General features: G+C 34.1%; 4 protein-coding genes across 14 annotated transcripts in view; 3 read left to right on the plus strand and 1 right to left on the minus strand.

Annotated features, from left to right (window-relative positions):
- LOC112525886 (tetraspanin-6-like) lies at positions 1-1,269 on the plus strand. Its single transcript, XM_025136205.1, has 2 exons — positions 1-516; positions 910-1,269. The coding sequence occupies exons 1-2, from the start codon at positions 25-27 to the stop codon at positions 1,222-1,224; spliced, it is 807 nt and encodes a 268-aa protein (XP_024991973.1). The 5' UTR covers positions 1-24; the 3' UTR covers positions 1,225-1,269.
- Positions 1,270-2,243: 974 nt separating this feature from the next.
- Positions 2,244-11,619, minus strand: LOC112508950 (E3 ubiquitin-protein ligase MBR1-like). 11 transcript variants are annotated; one of them, XM_025113839.1, is made up of 10 exons: positions 11,505-11,619; positions 7,227-7,358; positions 6,724-7,081; positions 6,440-6,562; positions 4,908-6,223; positions 3,794-4,513; positions 3,191-3,585; positions 2,878-2,970; positions 2,646-2,792; positions 2,244-2,553 (listed from the first exon to the last, which is right to left on the minus strand). In XM_025113839.1, the coding sequence occupies exons 5-10, from the start codon at positions 5,002-5,004 to the stop codon at positions 2,407-2,409; spliced, it is 1,599 nt and encodes a 532-aa protein (XP_024969607.1). In that variant the 5' UTR covers positions 5,005-6,223; positions 6,440-6,562; positions 6,724-7,081; positions 7,227-7,358; positions 11,505-11,619; the 3' UTR covers positions 2,244-2,406. The 11 variants fall into 11 exon arrangements, with proteins under 11 accessions (XP_024969607.1, XP_024969611.1, XP_024969603.1 ...); XM_025113843.1 differs by having other exon boundaries at positions 7,214-7,358; XM_025113835.1 differs by having other exon boundaries at positions 7,164-7,358.
- Positions 11,620-16,798: 5,179 nt separating this feature from the next.
- LOC112520890 (chlorophyll a-b binding protein 6A, chloroplastic-like) lies at positions 16,799-18,126 on the plus strand. The gene is made up of 4 exons (XM_025129517.1): positions 16,799-17,120; positions 17,299-17,401; positions 17,483-17,771; positions 17,859-18,126. Exons 1-4 carry the CDS (start codon positions 16,927-16,929, stop codon positions 18,008-18,010), a joined length of 738 nt encoding a protein of 245 aa, XP_024985285.1. The 5' UTR covers positions 16,799-16,926; the 3' UTR covers positions 18,011-18,126.
- A 4,016-nt stretch (positions 18,127-22,142) lies between these two features.
- The window catches only part of LOC112515458 (G-type lectin S-receptor-like serine/threonine-protein kinase At4g27290), a 9,338-nt gene continuing 5,642 nt past the window's right edge, over positions 22,143-25,838 (plus strand). Inside the window, exon 1 of the mRNA XM_025122298.1 lies at positions 22,143-24,180. Within this exon, the coding sequence (XP_024978066.1) occupies positions 22,902-24,180 (1,279 nt within the window). The 5' untranslated portion in view covers positions 22,143-22,901. The remainder of the gene's footprint in view (positions 24,181-25,838) is intronic.

Below are 25,838 nucleotides of genomic sequence, written 5' to 3' on the forward strand. Positions count from 1 at the left end.
GAGATCATCATCAAGATAACAAATATGTCAAGTGTCAGTAACACGTTGATAGGATTCTTGAACCTATTGACACTCTTGGCTTCGATTCCGATCATCGGCGGTGGCTTATGGATGGCCAAAAGCACCGCCACCTGCGAAAGCTTCCTCCAACGCCCGCTTATGGTGTTGGGATTTGTGATACTGCTTATATCGTTAGCGGGTTTTATAGGGGCGTGTTTTCATGTCGTATGGGCGTTGTGGGTGTATTTGGTGGTGATGTTGTTCTTGATTGCCGCTTTGTTGGCTGTGACGGTTTTTGGGTTCGTGGTGGCGGGTCCTGGCGGCGGCGTCGAGGTTCCTGGAAGGACTTATAGGGAGTACCACTTGCAAAATTATTCACCGTGGTTGAGAAAAAGGATTGAGAATCCTAATTATTGGATGACCGTAAGGAGTTGCATTTTGGGGTCCAAGGCTTGTGCTAAGATCGTTACGTGGACTCCTGTTGATTATTGGACTCGAGACATGTCTCCGGTTCAGGTACTCATTTTCTTCTCAAACGAATCAATAACCATTACAAAAAAATATAAAATACAAGCACATTATCAATCTTAAGCAACCTCTGAGCGGGTCCACACTGCTCTATCTCAAAGTGTCATGTGAGAGGCAAACCAGATACACAATCGTCCTTTAGGTAGCTAGCAACTCCTACAGTATGATTGTCAGACTCGAACCAGCACTTGCTTATGCAAATATACACCCAAAACCAACTTTGCTGCATCGTGGGGGCCGATGTAGATGACACTAAACCAATTCAATAAATATTTGTCAAAAATTAACTTACAAAAACATCTTAATGACGTTTTTGAAACTATAATAAAAAAGACATACAATAGAATAGGTACTAATCTTGTTTTGTGTTAATATATGTAGTCAGGTTGTTGCAAACCACCAAGTGCGTGTAACTATGAAGCGCCGATGATGACACAAGATGCAGACTGCTACAAATGGAACAACGACCCTAATATGTTGTGCTATGAGTGCGACTCATGTAAAGCCGGGGTGCTAGAGGACGTGAGACGGGATTGGCATAAACTCTCGATTCTCAACATCGTCATGGTCATGCTTCTCATTGGAATTTATTTTGTCGGTTGTTGTGCTTTCCAAAATGCAAAAAAGGCCGATAGCTATTACCCGCATGGCCAATCCGTAATGTATAAAACTCGACCTAAATGGAATTTCTATTGATAGGTCGTCATCATGAGCAATGAAACTAGGAATATTTTCGATACCAGTACACAAACGTAGTAAGATAGTTTAGGACCTTAAAATTTGTTTTATGGTAGAATTATAGTGAAATTTATAAGATATAATTAAGGAAAATCTAAAAAACGAAAAATTAATTGCGTCTGATATTCTTAAAATGTTATCCATATTATTATAATTATATATGTAAATGCTTGATAAATATTTTTTAATAGAAAAACACAATTTATTTGTTTTGTGAAATTGGAAAAGAAAATCATAATTCCAGATTCCTCTTGATACCAACCATGTTTCAGTGGCGCACATCATCGCCTCTCTTTTCGCTTCATTTTTACTTTTAGCTTATTATTTATATTTTGTTTAATTTTAATCAGCATTAATAAAGAATTAGAAAACAACAATTCGATTGAGACATATGTTAAATCATTTTTTTTTTAATATTAATATTATAAATAATATAATTGATATAATCATTTATTCAAGTATGCGATACATTTTACACTCTCAATACCCTACCTCTATATATAATTTGCTAGGTCGACAATTGATAAGTAAATAAAAATTTCTTTAGCCATATCTTTATCAAATTGATCGAAATATAACATACAAACAAGTTTACCCTTACTCATTGCTAGCCTAATTTGTTCAAAAGACTTGCCATAAGATTTAAAGATCTATTTTCCCGAAAGGGTCACATCATATATCTTCTTCATAAGCATACAATATTAGAGGGAGGCTCAAGCGATAACAATAACCAAACAAGAGAACACGAAAACGGCTAAATCATGTGTGTCAAATCACATGTAATTTTACATCAAAAGTCAATGTAAGTGTGTCAAAGTCGCGTGAAGCCGTGAATCACATATGATTTTAGAGTAAAATCACATGTGATTAGACCTTTTACTTAGATTTCGTTAATATTCTTGGATGAACCTGACACTACAATGTTATTAGTCCAATGCTAACACAAAGACGTATACACTAATAAACAAACAACAATGAGGAGGAAATATTTTTTGTCCCACACATAAATCAATCATTCATAACAATAATTGGATTCCTAACAACTATTATTCATTCATTGTTTTCTTATCATAAAAACAACAGCAGCAGGATTTCTTCCTACTTATTTACAAAATAACAACAAAAAGCAAACTAAGTGGGTTATGGGTTTGCTTCTTGATTTGAGTATTCTGTTTTGCAGATGGGACATAATTTCTTCATCAACAGCCACTTCTTGATACACCCCACATGATAATCATGCCCACATTTTTCCATCCTTCCAACCTTATCACCATTCTTGTACTCTTCCTGTTCATCACCACACCAAGCAACTTTTCATCAATCAAACCAAACTTCTAAACAAAAATTATGTCAAAGAGAGAAAAAGGTAGATATCTTACAAGGCAGATGGGACAAGAATCTTCCTCGTGGTTTTGGTCTTGGTCCGAACAACAATAATAAACTTTTTCCTTTAAACACTTGGACATGCTATCCTCGGATAAACCAGTGCTAACATTCCCTATCCTTTCTTCAAGATTAAGCAATTCCTGCCACAAAGCAGATAAATTAAATTAACAAGACAAAATGAAATGAAATGGAAAAGTGATGGGGCAAGCAGCCAATAATACAAACCTCATAACTCATGCTGTCAATGTCTAGCCTCAAATCTCTATATTGATCCGAGGTATTCCTGGAGTTACCATTGAAGGATTCCATCATCATGGTCTGTGTGGAACAAAATTCAAGTCAAAAGTGATTAGAAACTTAGGATTACTGTTATAAGTAAGATGTGTCTGCACCAATTAAATGACTGAACCAAACGAAAGACAAAAGCCAGGTTATTGAACACAGTTTGTTGGTGTTCAATATTTGGTTTGATATTACAAAGCTTTTCAAGAGCTTTTACTTTAAGCAGAAAGGGATCTAAAGAACATAAGTTACATACCTCCTGTCCCATTCTATTATGGGATTCCGTTATATCAAGAACAGACTGGAATCTCTCAACAGCTATCCTCGGCCTTCCACTCCTGTAACTACTGCGCCATCCTCCAGGAGAGCAATGTCTTGAATTTCTAGAAGAGAAATTCTCTGGGAGCGTACGCACTCCATTTGTTGATGAAGTACCACCATGTGGATAGTGGGAGTACCTTGAACCATTCCCATATGTAGACTGAACTCTTTGAGAATGGTTGACGTGTGATGGAGCATGGGGACTATGAAGATTTTGTGAAGTTGAAACAGGATGTCTGCTGAAAACAGGATCACGGTGGCAGGCACCAACATCAGAAGAACTCCCTCCAATATGGAACTGATTCATCTCATGCCGCAAGCCACTTGTATCTGCATTTTCATGGAAGAATTCCTTAATACCTTCTTTACTTTTTCTTTCCAATCATGGAAAATCCACAATAACTTTGTCTATTTGTAAATTTCCTAGAGCATCTAGTAAGCCTTTCTAGACACTCCAACTTACTAATCAACTTACAATAATGTGGACAGATATTATTACCGATAGTTAAAAGTAAGGGATAAGGACAATAAGTTTCACCTGAAGGCGAGATCCTTCTGTGAGAGGAAGCAGCATAACGAGGAGCAGAATTCCACTGTCCACCATTAGCATCTAGATTGGCATGTTGAACAGGGGCAGAGTAGTTTGCTGGATGTGCCATTGATTGGTAGAAATGAGAAGAATGGCTTGGTACATTAGTTCTTGTCATGCTAGGTTCCAGATCAAGTCTATATCTACGCCTCACATTCCTAGGTGAATCTTCTTCACCAGCAATTGTGAGACTGCCCCTATATGGAGGTACACTTTGACAATCCACAGCTGGTTTTTCCCTTGGCATCTGAGAAGAACTGGATGAACTTCCTGCACTATAGAAGCTGCTCGAACTACCCCTTTCACATGATCCGGTCATATCTGACCTTTTTCTTTTAGGCGGCCCGACATTGCCTGTTGTGCAGTTCGACAGACCGGCTTCCACATCATGTATACTTGGAACATTATAGTTAGTACAATGAACCTGCCCAACAGGAGGCACTGGGGCCAAAGATCTATTTTCTGATATTGATGAATGCAAGTATGGATCAACCGAAGAGCCTGAAAAATTTGGCACAAAGGGCTGTACTTCCATGCTAACATTTGATGAAGGGTATTCATTTCCTCTGCTTTCCAAATTCCGATGTGAACCAGAGTGTACTCCACCTCTTGACATATGATTCATCTGACCAACAAAAGGACCATTCTCAGGGGCAACAGCCCTACCTGCTAAAGATCCACATCGACAATTCAGAAAAAGATTTACCAGTGAATAGAATTGAACAAAAAAACCTACCAACCACAAGGTTAAATCTCCCAGATAGCTTTTTTAGAGGATGCAACTCAATAAGGATTATTTCAAATTCAGACCACGAATTTGTGAATGCTAAAAGTAAATTCATAAAAATATGTTTCAAAGAAGGATAAGCTTGCCAAGTAAGGGATTTACAATACGTATTACACTTAAGTAGCTCCATACTGGGAGATATTATAAAAAATGCTGGTGCTTTCAGATAATTCAGTTAATATCAGACAATGTAACAACACTCTTGTATATTATAAAAAAGACATTTACTTCAATATTCCTTATTAAATAGCAGATTCAAATATATCAAGAAGTTACCCGGAGAAAAGTACGACTGCTCCACCGGCGTATGGTTGCTGTCATGTTGGTCAATTCCAGATCTCGTAAATGAGTTAGAGAATTGTCTATGCCTCATGCCTTTTGACAGAAGAGTTTATTTCACTGCGTCTTGAAAGACTGTTATTCCAACCTGTACAGATGAGGAAAATGTCTTGAAGCTGGGATGAGCCATGATAGCAAATATACACAAGAGCATTTCTACCAAGCAGTCCCAAAAGAGTGTCAAAACTCGCATTGAAGTAAGAAGTACTCAATATTCTTGAAAACTATTGTTGCAAAGAGCATTTAAGAAGTCCCTCAGAAGAGCATTTACACTTTGTATAAACCCCTTTGACACTCATATCTCAGTAGACACCAAGATAATTTATTTGTTCTCAGCTTACATTTTGCAAATGCTTCGATTGAGGTTCCATATAGATCTCTTCTAAATCCTCACATTCGTGTAGTTTCAAATTATACTTTCCAGACAATGCTACAACATCCAACCTAATAAATTATTTTACGTAATCAAATCTAAAAATGACAAAGATAACAAAATGCAATAGTATAGTTTTCATAAATGACATTATTGATTGTAAGAGAAAGTAGTCCACTGATTATCGTGAATAAAAATATTAAGGGCTTCCCCAAAATTGGGTTTGGAATGACTAGGTGCTAAAAAAATAGGGAATGTACCCGGAAAGGATGAAAAACAAGGGTTACTCCTCCATTCACCAAAAGGTTAACTGGGGAGTCAGTAAGGTTAATTTTTTGTGTCCGGGAGGTCAGCATATTGAGTCCCTACGGCAGCCCTTTTTTGCAAAATGAAAGGGAAAGCCCACAGATAAGGACTTCCCTCCCCAACCCATGCAAAGACAAGAAGCCTAGGCACTAGGTTAGCTATATAATTGCAACAAAAAACCCGAACACCTTTAAGGTCTGCTACTTTATTGTTCATATTCTTATTTGTTAAAGAGTGAATGCATTTATATAACGACAACTTTATCAGAAATTTATCAAATTGACAAAAAGGATTCCAGAATCAGCTACTGGAACTACGAAACAAAAAATAATAGAAGGTTCAACATCATTGACTATTCTTCAGTGGTTCCAAAATTAAGATTAACACATTTCAGAAAGTAATAGAACTACTCATGCTACTCATCTTCCAAGTTCCCCGTTGAACATATGTATAGGGAGGCTATATCGGAAAGTAGTGTCTTGATTCCTTAGCTTTGCGCGACCATCTCTCCTGGCACTAAATTTTTTAAAAACATATTGATTTTCAACCAATAATGTGCTATAGCATCTGTATCCTGGTCACACAGCAGCATTCCAACTTGTCAGCTACATATAGGAGATTCCATTTCTGTTTTAAGTTGGCAATTTCAAACTCACTAAAACTATAAAATATCCGAGTATCAATTCCGCAGACAAAACTGAATCAAACTAAAAGATGCTTAACAAAGTTAAATCCATACCAAAAATACCTATTAAAGGCATACTACAGGTGGAACTTCAACATGACATACCTCTCATACCTATCTAGCTTTGCCACGGTTATGAAGCAAATCTTATTTTGCAGACAAGATAGGATCAAAAGGTACCTCATAAATTTCTCCCTGGCAATTCGACCTAAATAATTCAATCCTGCACTGCACAAAAAAGGTTATCTGGGATAGAAGGAACTATTACCTCATATTAGGACCCAATGATTGCGTTAGATAACAGTGTTCAAAAAATGTTTTAAGGGCTATAAAGAAATTCACTACTAAAAACAAACAAAACTTACAAGGAGATGGTGCTCAATACTCACAAGATCAATGGAAACTAAGTGAAAAGGGAGATCTTGAGGGATGGATCAACTGATAAAAATCATTACTACTACACCCTTATTTTGGCAGGAATACAGAGATGAAGCCATGACTTTCCCTAAATTCCTGGAAGTGTGATTGGTCTTTGGATATGCTATATTCATTGTTTAATATTGTTAGCATAAACAAGGACCTACAACCACCAATGAAGAAACGCTACCCAATAGAAGCAGCAAATAACCAAACCAGAACATATGTAGCTCAACGGAATGACTGCAAATACTACATGGTCCTCTGATATTAGAAGAGCATCATACTTGAAATTTGAAACCTCCCTTGACTTGCGATTACAATAAGTAGCTGCATCTCCACCACAAAGGGAAACATCAGTTGTATTACATAGAACTCTAGACATATTTGTTGCCATGTCACAGAAATTTACAAATCTTCAAGAGACTTGAGAATAGTCTTCAAGCGAATACACTCCAGAACCTGCTGATCTTACACAGATATCTTGGCCATTGGGGCCATCAGAAAGGAACCCCTTGAATTTTGATAGATGCAACTGCACCATTTGGCCACAGCCCAATAATGACCAACCAACCCTGGGCCTCCATCTTCTTCCTTCCAGAATCATCTGAAAAGGAAATTCCATCCTGACAAATCAATAATAATGGCCTTTCACTAGTCTTCAGAACAGGAACCTGTGATCCACTTTTGATAATTAGATTATTCTATAGCATCAGATTGTTGCTCTATTAGTCTATTCTATGTTTATAGACATAGACCACAGCATGCTACTCTTTCTCCATTGGAATGTGGATGTCGCAGATGATCTCTGAACCTGTTACATCTTGTGATAAAAGAATACCTCAGACCTTCCCATCCCACGTTGAAAGCCCAACATCACCATCCTAGGGTCAATATTGATCGTACAGATCCTGGAAACTGAGCACAAGTCGTGGATTGCATTCCAGGATCTAACTACCCCTGTAACAGTTTAACTGCCTTTTCAACACAAAAGGTCAGCTGCTGAAACAAAGAGAGGCCATGGGTATAACTTCAACATAGTTGTTTAGCCAAAACTAAATGCCAAGGAGGGAGGCCCTACCATATATATAGAAGAGAATTATCATCACCCCTTGTACAATTCTGAGTGATGATACAAATTACAATGGAAACCCATATTGTTATTTCCTTGCTTAGAAGTGTGTCCTAAAAGGAAGAAAAGGTACGTACCATCAATTCAACTATTTTTTAGGACATAGCACCTCAGAGGGAAAAACTTAAGCACAAGATTTTGGTAATATTGTCATACTGCTGCAACTTTGATTCCAATGCTTACAGTCTTACTATGGAATGTCAGAGAAGGGGAACCTGGTCTCTAGATATTTCACAARAGGATGCTCTGTAGTCACACATATTTGCATCTGTTCATAAAATATTAATCTTGATGAGGGCATACTACTCAAAATTGAAAACCTTCTGTTGCTCAGATAGGTCAAAAGTGCCTGCAATGTAATGCCATTTGTGATTTAGAGAACAAGGAAAAATGAAATTCCAAATAGCTGTCTATTAGATGAAGATCCTACAGTTGGCTAAATACTCCAGGTTACTGGATGTGTATAGATTGGGATTTTTCTTATCCTACATCATAAAACGCTAGCTTATTACTTTAGAACTAGTACACACCAACCCAAAAATCTTATTTTTTCATACTCCTATGCAGAAAGGAAGTACCAATTAACTAAAATTATCGGTGATTTATATATCAAGGTTCTTAAAGTCAAATAGGATGAACTACTTTGTATGGGATAGATATCCAGTAGGTAATTTTGATATTTCACTTGTGTTTATAACCATAGCTATTCAGGAGGAAAATCTGTAATTCCTTGTTCCAATTTTCATTGGTTAGGGAGATATTAGTTGTGTGTGCTCACAGCTTAATAATAGCAGCAGCATCCTCAAACATAAAAAAAGAATCATAAGTTACCATAGACATATTAAAGTTATAAATACTGACAGCAGTTACAAGCTCGTGAACTTTGGAATGGATGATACTAAACATCTTTTCTCTCAATTTTTCCTTTCTACTCATTCCCCTTGTGCTTTCTCATAGAGCATACAGAGTGTTGTTATAAACACTTGTGTGCTAACACACACCTTATGATCAACAAAATAAACAGATAAAACAAACATCTGGAAAATAAAAACTAAATGTCAAAATCTGTAGTCAGACAGAATAGAGGTAACATAAGGAGCTGCAATTGTGATTAGGCAACAGAATAGCTACAATTACATGCACACTTGAGTATCAAGTTCTCATGTTTCCCATGGGACAGACAACTAGTGGCCTGTTACAAAATGAGTGGTTGAAATTACAGTCATTATCACTAATCATCATTGGACATGACCTGAAACTTTGTGACAGAGTACGCTCCTATCCACCACGATCTGGGAAATGATCATCCACTCAACTTCCAAGGAACTTAAAGTCCGCATCTTACATATGTGAGGCAATTACAAGTTCCCACATCTCCCTTTTTAAACTTAAACTTTAGAGCATACATTGGGTGTCCAAATTTTTATAAAATAATAGAAAGCTCTTCTCTTTGACCACAGAACAGCATATCATCTCTCCAACAAATAGCGACATGTTCTATCATGATCCAATCTTCGTCTAGAATGGGGATGAGCAATGAGACATGATGTGCGCTGCAACCAACTTTCAACAATCGGGTTCATATAAGTTACCATAAACATTTTGGAAACCTTTTTATATAGACCCCTCTTCTGTATAATCTGAGCAGGTTTTTATACTTTCAGTTATTACATAGTCTGTTTCAACAAAGCCGGGTGAAGCCCCAACAGTAACATGTACAATCGAAAGTAAGGGCCCTTGCTGCAAAAAAACAATATTGCACACTTGGGGAGTGTGGGTTAGAAGATGAAGTGCGTAAAGTGAAGTTAGCTTATTCTATGTTCGAAAAGGAAACTGCAGAACATGGAATGACAAGAAACTAAGCATCCGTAATCGATCCACTTTCATCAGACTGTCATGCACTTCACAATATTTAACATCCAATCAAGCTACACTATAGAATCCCAAAAGAACACATACCCATCTAAATGAGAACAGGGTAGTCATATCCATGCATCAAAATTATGACGTCTATCTACGTTCAACTTTTCCGTTTACGTTCTATTAGCAAACCCACTTGTATACGCCTATAAACTAAGCAGGGAATGTGTGCAGATATCATGTGAAATGATAGCAGGTACATGGGGTTGGCATTTAAAAAATATACTAAAATCTGGGTGTGGCACTGGCACACATACATATTCACACACACACACACACACACACATACATATATATATATATATACACACATATACAGAACAAAACACAACCATACCAAAATAAACAAAATAACTTAACAAAAAAACATCACCAAAATATATTTAAACTCATGCCGAAATAATTCATCAAAGTACATGTTTACCACACTCTATCTGGGTGATCATCCTACAAACAAATAAACAACACAATTCAGGATTGTTGAGAAAATTGAACAAAAAAAACTGTCCAATGGACACTAGTAGATAAGACAAGGATGTATAATTGAGAGAAGTAGAAAATGGCATGTCAAAACTCTAATTATTGGTAGAGTTGGTGGGTGTACCGTTTATGTTTTTACCATATTGAAAAGATGTCCAAATATTTGAAGCGACTCATTTTCCTTTTTGATCCTGAAGAATTAAAATCCTTGTAACGAGAACTTGAAACAGCAAAAAATGAGCCAGGCCCTTTTAAAAAAATCATCCCCATCTACTTAGACCCAAGACGCATCGTGTTGATGTTTATATTTTGGCAAAAATGGGTATGTACCTGATGCGTATATGGATGCACTCAAGCCAACACAGACACAATTTGCACCCAGTGTGGAGTGTGGACACAGCACCCTAACTCAATTATTAGTGCTTCGTACTTATAAGCTTTATCATGGCTTACTGCGCCATATGAAAGATGAATATATATATATATATATATATATATATATATATATTTAGTGCAGGCGTCCAAGTCATCAAACACATCACCGGTTCCCCAACTTAAATGGCCATCGGATGCTAACTTGAAGCTTACAAGGTCAAAAAAATAAAATCATCCACGACCACACGCAAATGAACGACCATCGTGATCAATCTAGTTGTAGTAATTATATAATCCACCAGCGCCATGTAACACTTAAACTGATAAAATAATAAATCAAACCCTAAGAAAGAAAGTCACCAAGTCTAAAGTCCTTGACCTATCAAAATAAAATAAAAAAGAACTCCTAGACAAAACGAGAGCAAAAAATGTGATCGATCAACCCTCTATTTTCTTACTAATTTTTTTATCCATCACACAGATCCAAATTTTCAAACAGCCATAGAGTGAAATTGTATGTAGTATTCTCCATATAAGATAAAATACATAAATAATATATGTATACTCGTGTGTGTATGATCCGAAAAAATTACAACACAAAACCCCAATAAAACTCTATTCAGGCACAATCGGACGAGATTTAATTTGCTATTAAAGAGAATCCAACTCTCTGTAGGTAGAGAAGAATCTGAACAATCAACAGTGGATTTCATCGGAACAACATCGGTTTTCAACCGACTAAGCGAACAGATATAGATAGAGAACAGAAAAAGTAACACAAGCAACAAAAGGGGGAAGAAAATAATCGAGAAAGAGATCGATGATGGTGGCGATGCAGGATCGTACCGCAGAAAAGCCTGAACTGCCGGCGGTCAAAGATCGTCGATGGCGATACGATGGAGGATCTAGAGGTTTTTCTTTAACTGATCGAGAATGCAAGCGTTGGCGTATGGAATTGTATTGTTGTTGATAGAGTTCGGTGGTTACCATTTATATAACGAATTGTTCCTGCCAAAACTTGCTTTTAAGATCCGACCCGATCCTAAGCGGATTCGTGTCATCCCGTCTGAAGTTCGGGTCCGTCGGTATTATTTTCTGGGGACTGTTTGGTAATTACTGAATGATTAAGTTATTAGAATGATTAAGAGGCTCTTATGATATAGTGCAAAATGAAATATAATTGTTTGGTAATTGCTTACAATGAAATTAAGACTCTTAATGGTTAAGGGAGATCCATGATACAAAATCATTCAAAGGTTTTTGAAACCATTAAGAGACAGACTTTTTTTTGCCAAACAAGATTCACCTTTTAACGATTCAGAGACTGCCTCTTAATGAAACTATTAAGAGGTAAACAAACAATCTTTTAGTTTAAAATTTTAAAAAGGAGTGAATTACATTGTTGTTTACTCAAAATTTGGATTTCATCATTATATTCAGGGTTTTAAGAGTTCACACCTCTAATTAACAACCATTAAAAAAAATTAAGGGTTATTTACCAAACACTTACTCAGGTAAGTGAACACCAAGTCACATTTTCTTACCGGATGAATATGGTAAGGACCAAGAATCTTACCCGGTAAGAGCGAGACAAGGACCAAAAGTCTTACTCGATAAGTGGGGGCGACGACTCTTACCACGGTAAGCGTTTACCAGGTAAAATGTTGCATACGATACCGTTTTGGTGGACTAAAATCTTACACGTTAAGTAAAAGATGGTGTTAAATTTTACCGATAAGTGCTTACCGGGTAAGTGTTTGGTAAACGGCCCCTTAATCAGTCTTTGGATAAACTATAGAACAAAAAGTATAATTCGCTCTAAACAAATTTTAATATATATAACTATTTTGTTTGTATATTTCAATACCCAACAAAAAAAATGTAAAGTTTTTTTTTTTTTTTTTTTTTTTTTTGACTTTTTGAACTTGGTAAATTTTAACGAAAAAATCATTTTATCAATTTAATAGTTTTTTAAAATAAATTTATTTAGTATATACTTTAAGAAATTTGATTTATGATTGAATATATAAAAATGCTTCTAGCAAAAAAAATTAAAACAATTATTACAACTTGTTATTTCTTTATAACAGTTGTTAAGTAGCGTTGTTAGCTTTAGAGACCCTGAGTATTATGGAATTAAAATATTAAAGACCATGAATATAAATAGTTTGTTATACGAAACAAATCCAAATCTTTAACAAACAACAAGAACCACCAACTTTATACACTCTTTAAAAAATAATGGTAGAGCACTAGAGAAAAATAACCCTTCTTCCTTACCATGACAAATTTTTGTGAAATAACTACGATGAGAAGAAAAAAGAAGGTGTTAAGAGACCCTCATGGCCTAACCCTAGACACTCTAAGATCCTTTTTAATCATGCTCCCATTTCGAGTCAAGAGATAGATAAATAGACACATCTCATTGCATTGATCGGGACGTTCATAGTGATTGAGGGGGTTGAAGACCAAAAAGCGAGTTATTTATACCAAACATTCTTCTTATGACTAGATCCAATCTCAAACCTAACTTGCTAAATTAAAACCTAATTGAGATCCAAATTTTATAATCCATGGTAAAAAAATGTTATGTCCAAACCATGTTCTTTTATTAATTAAAAAGTACAATAATTACATATTTTTTAAAGTGTGTTTTTTTTTATCGTGAACATTTGTTTTGGAACGAATAAAATGTTATAACTATATATGAGCTCATTTTTTTTTATGATAAACTTAGTTTTCAATCCACATTTAAGTCTCCAATTCATGTGTTATCCTATTCATGTGCATTTAATAATACGTACCTCATATTTCATAATAATTTTTATAACCGCAACATTTTTTTATGTAAAGTCGTTTTAGATGAATTATTCTATTTTTTTACTAGCATACTTCGTAGGTATACAAGAACATATATTCAGTTCATAAATCTATAGATTTAGATTTAAAGTATTATTGTTTGTTAGAATGTACGCGTTTTTCCATTTATCTTTCTATAACATATTTAACAGTTAACATTGCTTTTCATGCACAAACCCAATTTAAAGACAACAGCTGAGTCGAAGAGTTCCAAAACCATCATTGTTGATTGGCGGTATTTTGAACGAATATATATATATATATATATATATATATATATATATATGATTGGGTTCACGTGAGACCAATGGTTATTCGTATTTACATATTGCATTAGAAATGTACTTTGAGTTCTCAATTCTATTGCATTAGAAAGTGGGGAATTCAATCGATAAGGTCGAAGGCAATCAACTGCCTGACTTTCGTAGATTCGTAGTGAGATTGATTGAATTCAGTTTGACTGAGAGTGAGCAAAAACATCTTATCAATTGAAACTGCGATTAGGAAATTTATCTAAAGGACCCGAACATGAACAACTACACTTTATATCGGGGTTCTGCTAATGTCATCGTAACTTCATTGACGATAATAAGGTTTGAGTTCATGGAGACTCGTGATTTCCAACACAAGAACTCCAACATTGAACACATCTAGTTTTTTATGATAAGATCCATCTACAACATAATCTCATAAGGGTTGGTTCCAGTGAGAAAGAAAGTTAACGTGAGAAACATAAGAAGATAATCTCCATTCTTATATGCATATTAGGATGAGATGCATCGGATCAAGTCCTGTATCAAACGTGATTCATAAGTGAGTTTTAGATTAAAGGTGATCAAATGTCAAGATCTTTTCTTATGCTTATCACATGATCTTTAGCCAATCCCATGATATGTAACCATGAAACAAATAAATGTATCCTCTAAAAGTATTGTAATATATAGATAAAGTTGCATGATTTATACCAACTGTCGTTCTCGTATATGCTTCGGTATCATGTTCCCTAAACGTTAGGTAGAACAAAGTCTAATATTCTCAAATTTAATTTAGCATTCGGTAGAACGTTACTAGTTCTGAGATATTCATGAACAATTTTAAAATCTTGAATCTTGATTTAAGACAGATAAGGCTTTGAACAATTTCGCATACCAATACTGGATCATACATTTGATTTTATCTTCCCTAAATAAAATTATCCATGAGTAACTTTGATGAAAAAAATCATGTTTAAACATGTCGTGAAGTTCTTAAATCGTCTGTAATAGGGGTGCTAACGGGTTGGGTTGATCGGGTTGAAGACATTTGAACAACCCAACCCAATGCTTGAGGTTTGGAAAAATCTTAACCCAACCCAACCCAACCCAAACCAAAGTGCAACCCACCCTAACCCAACCCGTACGAGTTGGTCGGGTTGATACTTTGGTATATTAAAATATTATTCTAACCTTGAATATGTTATTTCTTTACTAATAATTTTTTTTCATCATCAACCATTTGATACAACTTATCCATATTTCTTAAGTATATCACATTCAGTTAAATTTTCTCATTTACATATATATGTTCACAGTTACTGAACATATATATGAATGAGTTATAATGAGATGTGAATAGATTGAAAATATGTGTATATGAAAAACATACATGATAGTGTAATTGTCTAATGCATATATTAATAGAAATTCAATAATCATATTAAATCCAAGAAATAAAAAGATATCGGGTTCATCGGGTTGGGTTGAGTTCAAATAATAGTAACTCAATATCAACCCAATACCTACAGTTTGATAATTTCACAACTCGATTAGACATCGGGTTGAATTATTTCACGTTGGGTTGATCGGGTTTTTGAACACCCCTAGTCTGTAAAGCTTACGTATGCTAAAAGTAAATGTTATTTCCTCATAAAATAATAAGAATTAACCCAAATTTTAGTGTATATTTTAAAAGGTTGTAGTTGGTATAATTTGGATTTAGAATTTTATACAATTTACTTATTTTGTAAGATGGTTGAAGACTTGAAAAGTGGATCCAGCAATCGGGTCAAAAATCTGGGTGACCAGATTAGCCTTCAACCTAACTTTCTTACGTGCTTCACATGATAAGTTTATATTGTATTTTGTTTTATTGCTAAAGTTTTAATTCATATTAATTATTCATCAAAAAAATGTTTCTTCACATAAAAACAAAACATTGAAAATAAAATATAATGTGTGGTTTTAATAATCGTCAAAAATGTAAATTTGCATATAATATATTAATTTTTTATTCCATAATTATATAATAGTAATAATAAGCGTAAATTACGTTTTTTATTCCAATGGTTTGGTAAATGTTGTGATTTTTGTTTTTGTGGTTTTGAACTCACGGTTTTCATTTTTATGTACCGTTTGCATTTCATTACTATTTTCATCAGTGAATCTAATTTTTAACTTTAAGTATAAGAGATTAAAATAGTAAAGAATTATAAACTATAAAGAGAAAAATAACGATTAATTATAAAGAGAAAAATAACAATTAATTATTAAAACTCTATATCTGAATTCGTGTAACTAACTGCAGATAAACATAATCAAATACATGATAAACATCACATTTTAAATATAAAAAATCTAAAATATAATTAAGATAATCATTGAGTTCTAACAGAATACTTAATTATTATTATCTTTATTAAATGTTATATTATTAAACCAAAAATAAATTATTCGTTATTAAACTTAAATTAAATTATAATAAAATAAATAAATTAAAGAAATTACATAAAAATTGAAAACTTTTAAATAGTTGATTTGATATTAACATTAATATATTTTTTTTTCAAATTTATATTTCATTCAAAAATAAAATCATTRTTGCTTTTTTTAAAACATATAAAATCGTATTACAACATTGACAAAAACAAATAATAAAATAAAATATTAAAATTAAACTATGTCTCACTATATTACACGAATACTCTTATAGTTTTAATAAACGAGATAGACAAAAAACGTAAATTACTCGTTAAATAATTGGTAGAAGGTTTTATTGGTTTTATTATCTTCAAATAATCTATTCACCAAAAAAAGGGAAAAGAAATCACAGTCAACCTTCGGTCCTTCACCACATGAATTCCCAAAAAAACCAAACCACAATTGGAAATGACAAATGCACCCCTGCATCTGCCACGTAACCGTCTTAATAGATTGGCAATCCACGTGGCCCAATAAGGAGCCAGAACCTTCTGACCCTTAGCCAACAAAATCAATATTTGGATTTTTCCCCCAAAATCTCCTTCATAGTTCATATTGTACCAGTGTCTCCACCCCATTTCTTCATTCACCACCACACTAACCAGTAACCACCATCCTTTCTCTTACTCTACCACCACAGACGGCCGCCGCCGAATCCAAATAGTCCTCTCGGAATGGCGTCCAATACATTGATGAGCTGTCGCATCCCTGCCGTCGTCCGCCCTTCGGTTCTCTCATCTTCCAAGTCGAGATTCACCGCCGCCGTGCCACTTCACGGTGTGGCCACTAACGGATCTAGGTTATCCATGACCTCCGATTGGATGCCAGGACAGCCCCGGCCATCCTATCTAGACGGATCCGCCCCAGGGTAAGTACCATCAAAGCAGTGCATCAAATTTGAGAATATAATTCTATTAGAAAATCGAGAATATGTATATCATGTTGCATAGATTAAACGTATAACCATTGTTTATGAAAAAAAATCACAAACTAACTCAATGATTTACTAAATTGATCTAATATAAGGTTCTTCTTGCGTGTTTCAGTGATTTCGGTTTTGATCCACTTCGTCTAGGTGAGGTTCCAGAGAACCTCGAGAGATTCAAAGAGTCTGAACTAATCCATTGTCGATGGGCTATGTTGGCCGTCGTAAGTAATTTCAAATCCAAACATGCGAATCAATAATATCAAATCAACTACATCAACATTTGACATCTTACGAATTTGCAGCCAGGGATTTTGGTACCTGAAGCTTTGGGTTTAGGTAATTGGGTAAAAGCACAAGAATGGGCAGCTCTTCCAGGAGGACAAGCTACCTATTTGGGGAATCCTGTCCCATGGGGTACCCTACCCACAGTTTTGGCCATCGAGTTCCTCTCGATTGCCTTTGTGGAACACCAGAGGAGCATGGAAAAAGACCCCGAGAAGAAGAAGTATCCCGGGGGAGCTTTTGACCCGTTGGGTTACTCGAAAGACCCGAAGAAGTTTGAAGAGTACAAGGTTAAAGAGATCAAAAATGGTAATTTACAGTCTTGATAATATTATCTTTATGTTATGTATAATTGTGTGTATCTGAACCAACGATCTTGTTTCTATGGATTTGTAGGGCGGCTAGCGTTGTTGGCTTTCGTGGGGTTTTGCGTGCAACAATCGGCTTATCCGGGAACCGGACCCTTGGAGAATTTGGCAACCCACTTGGCTGACCCATGGCACAACAACATTGGGGATGTCATTATCCCTAATGGACTTTTACCTTAGCTTTTGTATGAATTACGTTACAAAATGTAATACACACCCACAATGCCTTTTGTAAAATTCATGGTGATCACCATCAATTCTGTAATGAAATGAACAAAGAAGTCGTTTTTATTTCTTTGTGGTCTTCATATAAACAAGTCAAACAACCGTTGTATGTTTTAGGATTAAAACAACGGGGTCACTTTAACTTGTCGGATAAACATGATAAAGGATTAAGAATATTACCTGGTAAGAACGATGACAAGGAACAAGAGTCTTACCCGGTAATTGAGATTTGAGAGTGACGTTTCTTACCTGGTAAGCACTTACGAATAAAAATATTGCATACAATGTTGTTTTGATAGATTAAAATCATACTCACTAAGTAAAATGAATGTATTGAATCTTACTGATAAACGCTTACCAAGTAAGAGTTGGGTGAACTACCCTAACTCTTTGTTCACTTAATGAGTATGGTACATAATTTTTGTGTTCAATCAGGTATCACTATAATTGTTCCATAGTAGGGCTAACCCTAAGGCAAAGCTTTGAGATGGACGACCCAAGACGTCAATAACTCAATCTAGTATAGCGTTTACGTAGTAGAGTGAAAATAAGAAAAAATAAATTTCAACGATAAAATCCAAAAAAGAATAGACCTTAGCTTTTAGTTGTTAATAGAAAGTTTTACCACTACCAAGTAACTAATCTAGTGATTGTAAACCGCATAATGTATTTAAATATTACTAGAAAGTATTCGCACAATGCTCCGAGATACATATTGATTTTAATTTTTTGTTTTTTATTGATATAATATAGTTTATGTAGTTTTGAGAAAGATAATGTTTTTACTTTTGAATAAAAATAAATTTGAAGACATCATAATTTTTTTTTTAAATACTAGAAGCGTACCCGCGCAATGAAACGAGATACATCGTGATTTTAATATTTCATTTTATTCTTTATCTCAGTCGATGTTATGATATGACTTTATGTGATTTTAAGAAAGCGATGATGTTTTTATTTTTAAATAAAATATATGTTTGAAGATATCATAAGAATTTGACAAAAATATATCGATATTAGTATCAAATTAACTATTTGAAATTCCTCATTTTTTGTGTTTTTTTAAGTCAATTTTTTTATAATTTAATTTATGTACAATAACGAAGTAATTTATATTTGGTTTAATAATATAATTTTTTTATTAAGATAATAATTATTTATTTTATTGGAACTCGATAATTATTCTAATTATATTTTAGATTTTTTATATTTTAAAATGAGATGTTCATTCTCTATTTGATTATGTTTATCCGCAATTATTTATACGAATTCAAACATTGAGCTTTAATAAGTTGTACTTATGCATAATTACTTGTAATCTTGAATTTTWAGTAATATGCATCAATATACAGTATTTTATGCATAACAAAAATATATCGATATTTGTATCAAATTAACTATTTAAAATTCCTCATTTTTTGTGTAATTTTTTAATTCAATTTTTTGTTATAATTTAATTTAGGTACAATAACAAAGTAATTTATATTTGGTTTAATAATATAATTTTTTTATTAAGATAATAATTATTTATTTTGTTGGAACTCGATAATTATTCTAATTATATTTTAGATTTTTATATTTTAAAATGAGATGTTCATTCTCTATTTGATTATGTTTATCCGCAATTATTTATACGAATTCAAACATYGAGCTTTAATAAGTTGTACTTATGCATAATTACTTGTAATCTTGAATTTTWAGTAATATGCATCAATATACAGTATTTTATGCATAACAAAAATATATCGATATTTGTATCAAATTAACTATTTAAAATTCCTCATTTTTTGTGTAATTTTTAATTATAATTTAATTTAGGTTCAATAACGAAGTAATTTATATTTGGTTAATAATATAATTTTCTTATAAAGATAATAATTAATTATTTTGTTAGAACTCGAAAATTATCATAATTATATTTTAGATTTTTTATATTTTAAAATAAGATGTTTATCCTCTATTTGATTATATTTATCAGCAATTAATTATACGAATTTAAAAATCGAGCTTTGATAAGTTGTACTTTTGCATAATTTACTTGTAATCTTGAACTTTAAGTAAACAYTGGTTTTATGTGGTTTTGAGAAAGTGATAATATTTTTATTTTTGAATAAAATATAAATTTAAAATATCATAAAATTTTGAAAAAAAATATCGATATCAGTATTAAATTAATCTTTTTAAAAGTTCTTGTGTTTTGGTGTAGTTTTCTTAATTAAATTCTGTTAGTTATCTATGATTATTATAATTATATTTTAGATTTTTTATATTTAAAATGAGATATTTATCCAATATTTGATTATGTTTCTCTGCAGTTAGTTAAACGAATTCAAGTATGGAGCTTTAATAAGTTGTACTTATGCATAATTTACTTTTAATCTTAAACTTTAAGTAATATGGATCAATAAACAATACTTCGTGCATAAAAAATTATTTTTAAGAGTTTTTGTCAAATGTTTTATAATATAGTATATATTATGTGTTTTTAAAAAAAACAATAATGATTTTATTTTTGAATAAAATATAAATTTGAAGATATCATAAAAATTTTAAAATATATATATCAATATTAATGTCAAATCAACTATTTAAAAGTTTTTATTTTTTATGTAATTTCTTTAATTTATTTTTTTATTATAATTCAATTTAAATTTAATAATGAAATAATTTAATTTTGGTTTAATAATATAACATTTTATAAAAATAATAATTAAGTATTCTGTTAGAACTCAATGATTATCGTAATTATATTTTAGATTTTTTATATTTAAAATGAGATGTTTATCCTGTATTTGATTGTGTTTATCTGCAGTTAGTTACACAAATTCAGATATGGGATGAAATCGTTTAGGGATGAACGAGTTTAAGAGTTTTAAGATTTTTTAAGAGTTTTAACCAAATGCTTTATAAGATAGTATAGATATCGATATTAATATCAAATCAACTATTTAAAAGTTCTGGTTTTTTATTATAATTTAATTTAGATCAAATAGTAAAGTAATTTATTTTTGGCTTAACAATAAATTCTGTATAAAGATAATGATTCTGTTAGAACTCCATAGTTATCCTTATTATATATTAGATTTTTATGTTTTAAAATGAGATGTTTATCTTCTATTTGATTTTGTTTATCCGCAGTTAGTTACACGAATTAAAACATGAAGTTTAATAAGTTGTATTTATGCATAATTTACTTGTAATATTGAATTTTAAATAATATGCATCAATATATAGATAGTACTTTATGCATAAAAAATGGTTTTTAAGAGTTTTTGTCAAATGCTTTATAATATAGTATAGATATAGATGATATTTATTTTTAGAGTTGCCTTAATCGCAAGTAGAGATGGCCAAAAACCGGTCCCGGGCCGGTCCCAATCGGTCCTCACCTTTCTCATAAACGGTCCCGGTCCCGGTTGAAAATGATAGGACCGGTATATGTACTTTATAACCGGTTATGGGCCGCCGGTCCCTGTCCCGGTCCCAACCGGTCCTTGCATTAAAAAAATAAGATTTTTTTATTATTTTTTCATGATATATATATTTTTAATACATTATAAAATTTACAATTGGGTCACTCAAATACACTTAAAAAATGTGTTTTAATATAATTAAAATTACGTTTTCTTATAAAAATACATTATAAAATTATTTAAAAATACATTTATTTATAAAATTATTTGAATTTTCGGGCCGGGCCGGGCCGGTCCATAGTCGGTCCCATAACCGGTCCCGGTCACACGAAACAACCAAAAACCTCAACCGGTCCCGGTTTTCGGTCCCATAACCGGTCCCGGTTCTTTGTCGGTCCCGGTCACCGGGCCAATTTGGCCATCTCTAATCGCAACTCGCAAGTGAGTTGGCCCAATCTAACAACTTTGCATGATGGGTGAAGAGAAAGCAAAGGGCTTCGGCCCAGGTTTTGCTACCCACTCCGTCCAGACTCCAGAACACACGGCGGCCTTGCTCGCCGTCCTATTTCTTGCTACCCGCCTGCAAGGCCATGAATATCGCCGCCGTCTGGTCTGCTGCGGCTAAAACTCCACAGCTGTCCTCCGATCAATCTCCAGAACAAAAACCTATCAATCCAACATGAATTTCCTGCTAAGATTAATTTGGCCATTCTTATTACTTGTTCATATATAACCCACTTGAATCTATCAGTTTTAGATGATGAACAACATGATTTGGGGTCAAGAAATTACTACTAAAAGTTTAGTTGAACAACATGAGATTGAATTCATCATCTTAAACAAAATCAAGACGAGGGTTACATGTCAAAATGATGGTTTTAAATTTAATTTGCACTACACTTTTTCTTTTCTTGCTGCAGGCATTCTTGGGTTCAAGAACACCCAAATCCTTCTCTTTCTTGCTAAAACCTTCCTATGGCTTGTGTTTATGTTTTTTGTGGACAAAAAGAAACCAACAAAATACTTGTATTTTCCTTTATCAAGTAGCTATCAAATAGAAAAGGGGAAGGCAAATCACTCACGAAATTAGCCCACTTTTGACCAACTATTTTCTTTTTACTTCTTAAAAACTCTGCCCATCTTTCTTCAACCTCCAAGAAATGAATGAATCGTCAACGTTTGGGAAATCCTCTTTTCTCTATGCTTTTCTCGGGATGTAAATTCGGTTTATTCGAAAAGGTAAACAAATAGGCTTAGAAAATCCTCTTCTGAGGTTGAAGACTTTTTCTTTAATACCAATACATATAATTTCTAAGCTTTTGAAGACACAATTATTTGGTCCAAGCCTATGCTCACCTCTATCTCTTCCCTTCCAACCTCAACAATGTTGTCTTGAGGAAATAATACTAATCATCAAAGAGGGCAACTCCTCCATGGAAGGCCTTTTCACAAGTTTATTAATTTCCATTGCTTTATTCTTGCTGTTCTTTTCACCTTCTGTTGCAGTAGACAGCATAGCTGCAAATCAAGTCATCAAAGATGGTGAGACCATTGTTTCAGCTGGAGAAATGTATGAACTGGGATTCTTTAGCCCTGCTAAATCCAACAACCGTTACTTGGGGATATGGTACAAGAAGATTGCAACGGGTACAGTGGTATGGGTTGCTAACAGAGACTTGCCATTATCCAATACATCAGGCACCTTCAAAGTCAGTAGCCAGGGACTCCTGCTGCTTTCCTGCTGTGATGGTACTGTAATCTGGTCATCTTCTTCTTCCACATTTGCCAGGTACATTAATCCAGTGGCACAACTTTTGGATAATGGGAATTTTGTTGTCAAGGGTGTAAACAGTACTGGTGACACAAATTTGATTTGGCAAAGTTTTGATTATCCTGGTGACACCTTGCTACCCGGCATGAAACTTGGTAAGGACTTTGTTACAGGCATAAGCAGGAACTTAACATCATGGAAGAGTCCCAGTGATCCTTCTCTAGGTCAGTATGTAAACTATGTAGATACAAATGGATATCCACAAGGGTTCATCCTCGGGCAAGGTTCAGTCAAAAGCAGGGTTGGACCATGGAATGGCATTAGGTTTAGTGGTCTGCCTGATGAGATGCCAAATCCAATTTACTCAGTTGACTTTGTTGTTAACCAGAAGGAAGTATATTATATATCCGAGCTTAAAAGTTCAGCTGTTCAGATGCTACATTTGAAGTGGGATGGCAGCATAGCAATAATGCGTTGGAGAAATCGAAGTCAAGATTGGTTTGCTTTTTCAAATTTTCTACAGGATATATGTAATGGCTATGGACTCTGTGGTCCTTATGGAATCTGTAACATCAACAAGACTCCTCCTTGTACTTGTATGGATGGTTTTGAACAAAAACGCCCTGATGAATGGAACACGGCAGATTGGTCGAGTGGGTGCCAACTCAAAAGTCCTTTAGATTGTAGGGTTGGAGAAGTCTTTTGGAAAATTAGAGGGATGAAATTTCCTGACACACGGCATTCATGGTACAATCTGAGCATGAACCTCGGTGAGTGCGAGAAAGCCTGCAGAAAAAATTGCTCTTGCACGGCTTATGCAAATTTAGATATCAGAGGAGGGGGGAGTGGATGCTTACTCTGGTTTGGTGAATTGATGGATCTTAAGGTCTGTGAAGAGAGTCAAGATCTTTACATAAGAATGCCGGCCTCTCTACTAACAGGTAACACATTTCTTCACCAATGTTCATATTTTTTAAATTACTTTGGTGGAAATTAATGAAGAACGTGAGTCCTCAAACTACCTTTTCCCCTTTAATTGTAACATATGCACATTTGCAAGTAATAAATGGCAATCTTCTTTATGTACCTTTTGGCATAGAAGAGATCAAGATTGCTATGTGCTTATAGAAAATTAAAGACCTTGTTATTGCCCATATCTGATCGAAATTGTGCCATGTTTCTGAGATTCTACTATCTCCATAGTTGTTAAGATATATCATGTATCTCCTACAGAATAGATAGGACTCGTTTCCTAGTTCACATACTTTATCAAAAATACTTCTTTAAGACAAAATCCTTAAATCTCCTTTCATGGCACCAAAGTTGACAGGAGGCAGGCACATTAAATGTATACACCACCTTGAAGAAGAAGATGGTCACTTGTGTATCCGGTTGTTGCATACATACATATTATTTTCTGTAATAATATTTTCAACAAGCTTCAAGACAAAACCACTAAATCTGTTTCTCACTCCATGGGCTACTGAAATGGTGCTCCAATTTCTGTTTTTGTAGCGTTGGTAAAATATGACATCACTGGAACCGACTATATGATGGCCCTTAATAGACATTATGAGTTCACTTAATCTACTATAAATGCAAATGTGGTTAGTTAAATTTACAAGGGAAGCAAATTGTAGCAAATTTCAGTTTCAGCTGTTTCCTAAACTGATACGTCTCAGCCCGACCCACACTGGGGTCGGATATATCAGCGTCGCAAAAGAGAGTCAGGAAACAAGTAGAGGGGGTTGTTTGCAATTTCCTTATTCTTAATTAATTGATTAGGAAAGTTATTAATTAGTTACTTAGGATAAGTATGTTTCCTATTTTTGAGGATTAGGGTACGGCTTATTTAAGGGACCGGCCACCCCATTGTTTTGATTCATTCTAGTATTTTGATTCTTGTCGTAGACATTGGAGATTACTGGGTCTCGAAATTCAGGGTTTATTCTAATAAGCATCCGATTAGTGGTACTTTTGGCCGCTAATCTTAATTTATGCCAATTGATTCATATCAAATTGGTATCAGAGCATCAATCTTGCGCCTGTGGCTTTATCCACGCTACCATGACCAAGATTCAGGATCTTGAAGCTGAGTTGAACCAACAGAAGGCTGCCGTCGAACAGTTCCGTGCTGAGACGACAGTGTAATAATGGTAGTGGTGGACAGGCTTAGTAAATCAGCCCATTTTATTCCGTTAAAGCACCCGTACACAGCAGCCTCGGTGGCAGTAGAGTTTATCCGTGGAATTGTGAGGTTGCACGGGGTTCCTAAATCGATTGTGTCCGACAGGGATCTTGTGTTTATAAGCCACTTCTAGCGAGAGTTGTTCAAATATCAGGGGACGCTCTGTAACACCTGGAATTTTTTTTCCCTTTACCCAGCTCTGTATGCGTCAAAATATCTATATGGTGCGCATTTTCATTTATTTTAACCTGTGTTTAAAACACTTTATATTTTGTAAATCGTTCTTTGTTAAGCTTATAGGAGTATATGTATATAGGTAGATTTATATATATTTATACTTATATAGTCCTTTAGGGGGGAGGGTTCTTTTCAGAATCCTAGGGAGTGTTGATTTTGAAAGGGAGGGGGAGG

This window comes from Cynara cardunculus, assembly GCF_001531365.2.
Source record: "Cynara cardunculus var. scolymus isolate 2C chromosome LG 1, CcrdV1, whole genome shotgun sequence".
Taxonomy (NCBI): Eukaryota; Viridiplantae; Streptophyta; class Magnoliopsida; order Asterales; family Asteraceae; genus Cynara; species Cynara cardunculus.

What these genes read in the sequence shown, in the direction of transcription:
- LOC112520890 (XM_025129517.1), top strand. Translation starts at nt 16,927, where the DNA reads ATGGCGTCCAATACATTGATGAGCTGTCGCATCCCTGCCGTCGTCCGC. An exon ending in GATGGGCTATGTTGGCCGTC is followed by an intron (nt 17,402 to 17,482) that starts GTAAGTAATTTC and finishes ACGAATTTGCAG; the next exon opens with CCAGGGATTTTGGTACCTGA. An exon ending in GGTTAAAGAGATCAAAAATG is followed by an intron (nt 17,772 to 17,858) that starts GTAATTTACAGT and finishes ATGGATTTGTAG; the next exon opens with GGCGGCTAGCGTTGTTGGCT.
- LOC112508950 (XM_025113854.1), bottom strand. Translation starts at nt 5,004, where the DNA reads ATGAGGCATAGACAATTCTCTAACTCATTTACGAGATCTGGAATTGAC. An exon ending in GCAGTCGTACTTTTCTCCGG is followed by an intron (nt 4,514 to 4,907) that starts GTAACTTCTTGA and finishes GTGGATCTTTAG; the next exon opens with CAGGTAGGGCTGTTGCCCCT. An exon ending in TTGACAGCATGAGTTATGAG is followed by an intron (nt 2,793 to 2,877) that starts GTTTGTATTATT and finishes GCTTTGTGGCAG; the next exon opens with GAATTGCTTAATCTTGAAGA.
- LOC112525886 (XM_025136205.1), top strand. Translation starts at nt 25, where the DNA reads ATGTCAAGTGTCAGTAACACGTTGATAGGATTCTTGAACCTATTGACA. An exon ending in GAGACATGTCTCCGGTTCAG is followed by an intron (nt 517 to 909) that starts GTACTCATTTTC and finishes TAATATATGTAG; the next exon opens with TCAGGTTGTTGCAAACCACC.